This window comes from Sabethes cyaneus, chromosome 2 (genome assembly GCF_943734655.1).
Source record: "Sabethes cyaneus chromosome 2, idSabCyanKW18_F2, whole genome shotgun sequence".
In the NCBI taxonomy this organism is placed as follows: domain Eukaryota; kingdom Metazoa; phylum Arthropoda; class Insecta; order Diptera; family Culicidae; genus Sabethes; species Sabethes cyaneus.
The window spans coordinates 151,128,781-151,138,642 of record NC_071354.1 but is presented as its reverse complement, the minus strand read 5'-3'; the positions used below and the strand labels follow the sequence as shown (position 1 = coordinate 151,138,642).

Sequence of the window (9,862 nt, the reverse complement as noted above, 5' to 3'; positions counted from 1 at the left end):
GTAAGGAACACATGCATACACACATACACACCCTCACTCAGTGCTGAACTCTGCTTTACCGACCAATGAACCAATTTACCGACCTTTAGCCGGGACTAGTTATAAGAATGATACTTGCTCGAGGTGCGAATGAAACCTCTTGTCCAAGAACAAATTGTTATTAGTCTCCGCACTTCCTGGCTCTAGAGCTAAATTGGTTGAAAAGTAGTAAGAAGCGTAGAGGGAAAAAGGGGTGAAAACACACCGACACTTTAAGCACGGATAATAAAAGCAGTTTGCTCACTCTATAGCGATACTGCAATAACAACGAAGTGCGGACAACACCTGGATAAGATCACTATTAGCACATCAAATATTGATACTTTAGTACTAATCAAAATGAAAATGGTTAAAAAGTAAGAATTACACATTTTTTACCTTGTGGACACCTTAAACAGTGGACCCATTGTTCACCAAGGGGCGCGACAGTAAAAGTTGAATTTTTAACAAACCTTAAAATCTATATCATGTGATGTTTCCTAAATTGGCAATAAAACAACTAACAAATGACTGTAAAGAAAAGATTTTTAAATGAAGTAAAAAAATTTTTTGGCCATATTGGATTTTATCAGAAAATAATGGAATCTACTATTTGATCCTAGTTTACCAATAAATCGGGTGTTCCCCAAGGAAGTAACATGGGATCTTTGCTCTTAATGATGTTTGTCAACGACGTGGCTACATTGCTTGAAGCCGGATACGCAATTATCTACGCTGAGGATCTCAAATTGCTTCTTGCCATGCGTTCCATCGGCGTTTGCCGCCTGCTGTAAGGATTACTAGACTTCTACATGAACTTGTAAGCACAACAAAATATGAACTAATCATATTCCACCGCATCCAGAGCCCAGCTATCTTCGACTATAACATGGACGGGAATATTCTCCGGAGGGTAGATCAAGTCAGCGACCCCAATATCGTACTTGATTCCAAACTGACATCTAACCTTCACTATCCGGCTATTATTTCGTAAGCATTCCGACAGCTTGGGTTCATTGCTAAAATTGGAAGAGTTTTTAATGATCCTCACTGTTTAAAATCTTTATACTGTGCGTTAGTCCGCCCTGTGCTTGAAAACGGAAGTGTGATAGCAGCCCTATCAACTCACTAGGGTTTTAGCTTTCTAACGCATTGAAAGAAGATTTATCCAAAGACCCTAAAGGATTTGCCCTGGAAAGATCTTGATCATCTTCCCCTGTATCATGAACGTTATCACCTACTAGGCACTTTGGAATGGCGCCGCAAATTTCAACACGCAACTCTAGTAATAAAACTGCTGAACAATGGCGTTCATTCACCAACCTTACTAACAAAAATCCTATTAATGGCCGCCAATGCATGTTGAGGGTTAAGGGCAAATTCCCTAATTATACACTGATAAAAGTATACGCACTGACGAACGACAAACCCGATGACGTGAAGGAAGAGTTTTGTGATCTTCTTGAAAGGACACATGGGTAGTGCCCAGGACATCACAAAAGATAGTCATTGGAATTGAAATGCGCAGCTCGGACGCGAAGAGTTATTTCGCCTCGTTACTGGTAAAGAAAGTATCTATCCTGCCACAAACGATAATGGCCTGAAGTTATTCAACTTCGCTGTAGTCAGAGAAATGGTTATCTGTAGCACTTATTTTTTGCACGACACGGATTCGGAAGCATGTCTGGAAACACCCGAATTGAGAGGCCTGCTCTAAGATCGACCACGTTCTGGTTGATGACCGGCACTTTTCTGATGTCGCAGACGTCCGGTCCTTCCGGGGACTCGAACCACTATTTGCACCCGGTTGTCTAACGTATTTAAATCGAGACTGGCGAGGAAGATACGACTGAACATTTAGCGGATATCAGCGGAAGGAGTTGCTGCAGAGTTTGCTCGAAAACTAATAAGCGGATCGGTGAGCAATTTGGAAAGAACCTAAACAAGTAATGAAAGCACATGGACGATGAGATCAATACAACAGCGCAAGAAGTAGTAGTAGCGAGTAGAATCGACCTCGAACTCACATGTTGACCGCAACTGTGACATACAAAAGCAGGCAGAAATACAGAATTGCTAGAGTTGCCGAAAAGAGACTTAACCGTCGAAAGAAACTCTAGCACTTCACTGGGATCGTTTTTTTTTTTTGCGGAGGCGGAGAATTGCTTCAAGATGCACGATACGAAAAGCTTTTTTTTTAAATGATCGACAGAATTAGGTACCGGACCGTGGCAACTTCTGTTATGTGCAACAACAAGTAGGGGAACCTGGTTATCGTAAGATCTGAGGTCGCCAGGTTTTGGAAACAACACATCGATGTACTGTTGAATGGTGAACAAGATGGAGCTGCCAACAGAAACAGGGAAGCAAATTAGGATGATGGACAAGTTGTGGATCCACCAACTCTGGACGAGGTTAGAAAAGTAGATAAAGAGCTAAAAACCGGCAAAGCAGCTGGGAAGGACGGCGAACTTATGAAAGTCAGGAGCGAATGACTTTATTGTAATCCAATAGGTTACAATATAAACTGAGGCCGTTACATAAAACCTTTGTTGGCCAATACTAGTGCGGTTTTCGAGAGGGACGCTCTACAAATGTGCACAGTGCGATAAATCCTCGATAAATTCCGGGAATTCAACTTGCAGACTTACCATTAGTTTACAGACTTTAAGGCGGCGTATGATTCAGCTAAACAAAATGAATTGTGGCGGGTTATGCTTGAACATGGTTTTGCAACAAAACTGATTTGGCTGATACGTGCTACCCTTGATGTTCAAAATCAACCGTCAGAATAGCGGGTGAGACATCGAACTCGTTTGTGACGTTAGATGGTTTGAAGCAAGGTGACCGGCTATCGAATTTGCTGTTTAGCATTGCATTGGAAGGTGCTATTCGAAAGGCAGACATGAGGAGAAACGGTACCATCATCATGAAATCATACACGCTCCCAAGGTTTGCGGACGATATCAACATCATCGATGTTTACAGCCGAGATGTGAAATAGGCGTACACGTATCTTAAAAAGGAAGCTGCGAGGGTTAGGCTTATAACAAATTCCACCAAAACGCGTTCACTTTGGTACGTTAGAGACATGTGACAATGATGCAAGCCGTGAAGTAAAAAGGCGGATAGCAGCTGCCAATAGGGCCTTCGACGGATTACGTAACCAGCAGAGGTTTTTTAGCCTGCAGCTCGCGCTCTATAAAATGTTAATCCTCCCGGTAGTACTCTACAGCCACGAAACGTGGACGTTGAAATAGAGCGATCGACGAGCTCTTGGCATTTTTAAACGTAAGATCCTGCGATCAATTCTTGGCGGCATATTAGAGGAAGGAATGTGACGCATGCGCATGAATCACAAAATATACCAAGCACACAAAGATGCGAATATAGAAAAGTGACAAAAAACGACAGACTACAGTGAGCTGGTCACGTAGCAAGTATGCCGGGTGAGAGGCCAGCGAAAACAATAATTAGCAGAGAACCCGACAGTGGTACCACCAGTCTAGCTGAACTCATAGAGAACGTAAAATAAAAAAATTGTAATATTTTTGCTCGGCTGGATAATATTTTTTAAAAAAATATTCCGCTTCCTGACATCGCTCACCCCGGAAAACCCAAAATCAATAGCCGAAAAGGTACACCCAAGGCAGAGCTACATTTTTACCAGTCAGTGGTAGACATTTACGAACCATCGCCATTCCACTCTAGTGCCGTGTATATAATACTTCAGCCGCGAAGTGGAAAAACACAACGCAGCGAAAGCGGCACAGCGTGAAGACACTCAAACTGCTGCGAGGACGACGACGACGACGTCGACGGCTATGTCAACAGCAGCAGCAGCGAACGAATCATTGCGATTTATCATCAGTATCAGTCCGCCCACCCAGAAGCATTTGACAGCTGGTCCAGTGGACTGAGCGGTTAGCTATCCGAAGGGCGTCCAAAAAATCGATTTAGTACGGTGCAACTTTGCGAATCGATTGAAACAACGGGCTGGGTCTTGCGAAGCCTGATAATATTCCGGATAGTGCTAGAAATCTGTTCAATATTTAACCAAAATTCAGTTGCCTTAGCCTGACGTCGTAAATTATTCATTCTAGCTAGTTCCTATTATATGCAATTAGGAATAATCAATTGAAGGCGAGTTTTTATGTATCGTCCGATACTCAACCGTGCTGTTACATTGCAATCTCGCCATCAACCGAAGATGACCTTTCCCAACATGAGCAGGATCATGACAAACTACCACTCTCTCATGATTTATCTCCGACTCACAATCGCACGCGAGCTTTCCCATTTTATAATTGCCCGTCATTGCGTGAAGGAAAGGTTCTACTGAAATGCCCTGTTCATGACATCCCGTCGTAGATGGGTGGCACGTATAGCACGTTATGAAGATTGAGCGCTAAAAGTTTTTACGACAACCGCCGACGATGACGGCGGCTTGCTCCCCAGACGCTCGATAAATTCTCCACGCCATCGATCTGGTGGCACACGCGGGCTTGCTTCAACCTTTTCTCCCTGCCTCTCTTATGTACAGTGAGAAGTCAGCCAGTGGTACATAAAACAAGAGCCTTTTTCGGCTAACATACCCACCTCTTCCCCACGGTAGTAGTGTCACAGACACTAACACATTTATGACTTCTGGGACGGCACACCCACATCTACAGCCAGGCCCGATTCAACACTTTCCAGCCGAAAGCTAGTAAAGAGCCAAAGGACGCTTTGACGTGTTTGACCTGAGTTCCCCGGAGCGGTATTGTTTTATGTGCAATATGCACTGAACCAGAGAATGCAACGGCGTGAAGCAGTTTACTGAATCAGAATGCTTTGCTCTAGCTATTTTTTCTTATTTGTTTCCTAGTTTTGGTTTATGATTTCTTATCCACGAATAGTTATTTTCTAATTTCTCATTTGTTCAATGTCGATTTCTTTGTTTCTTGTCTCTCGCTACTTGTTTTTTTCTTATTTCTTATTTCTTATTTCTTATTTCTTATTTCTTATTTCTTATTTCTTATTTCTTATTTCTTATTTCTTATTTCTTATTTCTTATTTCTTATTTCTTATTTCTTATTTCTTATTTCTTATTTCTTATTTCTTATTTCTTATTTCTTATTTCTTATTTCTTATTTCTTATTTCTTATTTCTTATTTCTTATTTCTTATTTCTTATTTCTTATTTCTTATTTCTTATTTCTTATTTCTTATTTCTTATTTCTTATTTCTTATTTCTTATTTCTTATTTCTTATTTCTTATTACAGGCCGGACTCGATTATCCGGGGATTCAATTAACCGGGGATTCGATTATCCGATTATATAAATTTTTTTTCACTGATTTATTTTAAACCCAAATGTTATAGTTTTCATGCTACATGATGATTCCAACTAGACAAGCATTGATTCACCTCCCTAAAGCTACAAAATTCCTTTCTTATGTCCATTTTATCGGCGAACAAAACAACAATAAATCCTGCGATGATGAAATCAATTTTTTTACTTAAAAATCATCATCAATATCATCATTATCATCATCATCATAATCATCAGTAAAAAAATTTCCAAAAAGGAATTTTATGACTTTAGCGAATATTGATCAATAATAAAAAAACATTTATAATACCTGAATATTGAAAAACATAACATACAAAAAATAACATTGTACCAAAAAAATCATCAGTGGAAAAAATCGTAAGAAAGGATTTTTCTGACTTTTGGGAAGGTAGATCAATAATAAATAAAACATTTCTGATACCCAAAAGTCAAAAAACTTGAGATACCAAAAAAAAATTTGTATCAAAAATGATAATTCGATTATCCGGGTGTTTCGATTATCCGGGCTGAAAATAAAAATGAGCACCCGGATAATCGAGTCCGGGCTGTACTTATTTTTTATTTTTTACAGTATTGTTCCGATTTTGTCAGCCTCATGTTGAATTTTGGACTGACAAAATGGGGAAGCTGACAAAATCGAGAAATTTTATTCGAAAGTTTTTTCAAATTTCAAGACTTAAGACCTCGCAATATCGAAGACTTCTACAAAAAATTAAATTTTAATCCCCAATTGATCAACCGAAAGCTCAACCCAAATTAAACAACCGGGCACAGCACACTGGTCCAGAATCTTTTTTGGAGCGCAATTGAGTTTTGAGCGGGAAAACTTGGTTTTAGGTTTATGGGACCTTTGGGAGAGTTTCTTGAAATTAAAAGTTCTATCGTCTAGCGGAATTCAAATTTCGATTAATCCCCCTAAAAGTGCAACAAAAAAATTTTTTCTTCTGTTTAACTATAACACATTGATGTGTTCTGCCAAGTTTTATAACATATTATTACAAGAAATTTTGCTGAAGACAGTAACCTTCTATCTCTTCAGCAAAGATAGAAAAATCTGGTTTCTCATATATGAAAAATTGTTAACATCAGATTTTCTATTTTAGCTGGTTTTGTAGTTGTTGTATAACTTTTTCTGTTTTGCATAGTTGTACAAACAGTGAAAATACACAACATTGCTGAACATAGTCTACCTCTATTTTTGCTTGTTTAGGAACTGTAAAACTTTTAATATAAAAATATCCTAATTTTGACCCCGAATTACTAAAAAAGGCATCATTTTATTCAAAAACGCTCCAAAGGGAATCATAATAGTTTCATGGCAGACTGAAAAGTTTTATAAATCATGTTTAAAAGCACAAAACTTAAACAAAATTTATAGGCTGACAAAATCGGGATAAAAAGCTGATAAAATCGGGGGTGGAGAAAATCGGGATTGTCAGTTCGGAACAGCGGAACATTACTGTATTTCTATTTCTTATTTTATATCTCTAAATCACATTTTCCTAACTCACTTTATATCCTTTCATTCTCATCTTTGTCTGTGCCGATTTGCCCGTTGTTTGTCTGTTTTTGGCTCCCTTTTTCCCATTTCTTTTCGGTTTCCATTTTTACCTTTGTTTATTTCTATTTAATAAATTATTTTTAAGCCCAGCTAGCATTTTTATATGCATATAAAGTTAAAAGCAGCATTACGTACATATAAACATGCTAATAAATCGTATTTGATGCGGAAAAACTGGCATATTCGTACTATTTTGGAGGCGATATACGTGATGAGGAAGAATACGCGTTTCAGCTATATAAGTAACTAGCTGACCCGACAAACGTCGTATTGCCACAAATTAAACTATGTTATACATAAATCGTGAATCTCGGATGACCTTTGTCAGAATCTCGAGTTTTGCAAGTTTCTGAGAAGTTCATGGGTGTTTTAATATACAAATTTTCCTCACAGTAAAGTAAGAAACAACTCCCCCCATCGCCCAGTCTGATAAAATAAAGCGGATAGCATTTAAACACGAATACCATTTTGCGGAACACCAATTCTCGGTTGACCATAACGCGGAATATAGTTTCGCAGAATACCATTTCGCGAAAAACCTTACGCGGGATGTACCATTTCACGGAAAATCTTTTCGTAGAAAGTACCATTTCGCAGGGGTGACCCAACTGAAGCAAAGTAATAGAGGTCAGTAAATCTAGGAAAATAAATAAACCTAGATAGAGGTGATCTCTATGGGGGCTCCCCCCCGGAGTGGCCGGCGCTTCCGACGGCAGGTCGCCGGCAACACTCGCGGCCTATGGCCGACTCGCGCTGAATTATCTAATGTTACTATTGATAGCTTTTGGTGGTCTTGTGATTGATTAATGTTTTATGAGTCTAAAATTTCTCGAGTTTGATTAGTTTTTGAGTTACGCAAAAATTTCTGTTTTATTTGTATGAGAGTCCTACCACAGGGGTCTCAAACCATCATTAAAAAATTCCTGCCTCCAAAACCCCCACATGTCAAATTTGGTTCCATTTGTTTGATCAGTTTTCGAGTTATGAGGAAATTTGTATTTCATTTGTATGGAAGCCCCTCCTCTTAAAAGGGAGAGAGGTCATTATTCCCCTCATAAAGAGGGGAGGGGTCTCAATTCATCATAAAAAAAATTGACTACAAAAACACCCACATGCTAAATTTGGTTCCATTTGCTTGATTAGTTCTGGAGTTATGCAGAAACTTGTGTTTCATTTGTATGGGAGCCCCCTCCTTAGTGGGGGGAGGGGACTCTAACCATCATAAGAACCTTCCCTGGCCCCAAAAACCCACATATGCAAATTTTCACGCCGATCAGTTCAGTAGTTTTCGATTCTATAAGGAACATACGGACAGACAGACAGACAGACAGACAGACAGACAGACAGACAGACAGACAGACAGACAGACAGACAGACAGACAGACAGACAGACAGACAGACAGACAGACAGACAGACAGACAGACAGACAGACAGACAGACAGACAGACAGACAGACAGACAGACAGACAGACAGACAGACAGACAGACAGACAGACAGACAGACAGACAGACAGACAGACAGACAGACAGACAGACAGACAGACAGACAGACAGACAGACAGACAGACAGACAGACAGACAGACAGACAGACAGACAGACAGACAGACAGACAGACAGACAGACAGACAGACAGACAGACAGACAGACAGACAGACAGACAGACAGACAGACAGACAGACAGACAGACAGACAGACAGACAGACAGACAGACAGACAGACAGACAGACAGACAGACAGACAGACAGACAGACAGACAGACAGACAGACAGACAGACAGACAGACAGACAGACAGACAGACAGACAGACAGACAGACAGACAGACAGACAGACAGACAGACAGACAGACAGACAGACAGACAGACAGACAGACAGACAGACAGACAGACAGACAGACAGACAGACAGACAGACAGACAGACAGACAGACAGACAGACAGACAGACAGACAGACAGACAGACAGACAGACAGACAGACAGACAGACAGACAGACAGACAGACAGACAGACAGACAGACAGACAGACAGACAGACAGACAGACAGACAGACAGACAGACAGACAGACAGACAGACAGACAGACAGACAGACAGACAGACAGACAGACAGACAGACAGACAGACAGACAGACAGACAGACAGACAGACAGACAGACAGACAGACAGACAGACAGACAGACAGACAGACAGACAGACAGACAGACAGACAGACAGACAGACAGACAGACAGACAGACAGACAGACAGACAGACAGACAGACAGACAGACAGACAGACAGACAGACAGACAGACAGACAGACAGACAGACAGACAGACAGACAGACAGACAGACAGACAGACAGACAGACAGACAGACAGACAGACAGACAGACAGACAGACAGACAGACAGACAGACAGACAGACAGACAGACAGACAGACAGACAGACAGACAGACAGACAGACAGACAGACAGACAGACAGACAGACAGACAGACAGACAGACAGACAGACAGACAGACAGACAGACAGACAGACAGACAGACAGACAGACAGACAGACAGACAGACAGACAGACAGACAGACAGACAGACAGACAGACAGACAGACAGACAGACAGACAGACAGACAGACAGACAGACAGACAGACAGACAGACAGACAGACAGACAGACAGACAGACAGACAGACAGACAGACAGACAGACAGACAGACAGACAGACAGACAGACAGACAGACAGACAGACAGACAGACAGACAGACAGACAGACAGACAGACAGACAGACAGACAGACAGACAGACAGACAGACAGACAGACAGACAGACAGACAGACAGACAGACAGACAGACAGACAGACAGACAGACAGACAGACAGACAGACAGACAGACAGACAGACAGACAGACAGACAGACAGACAGACAGACAGACAGACAGACAGACAGACAGACAGACAGACAGACAGACAGACAGAC

General features: G+C 41.0%; 1 protein-coding gene across 1 annotated transcript in view; it reads right to left on the bottom strand.

The window, feature by feature from the left end:
- Positions 1-859: 859 nt before the first annotated feature.
- Positions 860-9,862, bottom strand: part of LOC128736194 (serine protease inhibitor swm-1-like) — a 31,875-nt gene continuing 22,872 nt past the window's right edge. The window contains exon 3 of the mRNA XM_053830675.1: positions 860-1,037. Coding sequence (XP_053686650.1) covers positions 860-1,037 — 178 coding nt within the window. The remainder of the gene's footprint in view (positions 1,038-9,862) is intronic.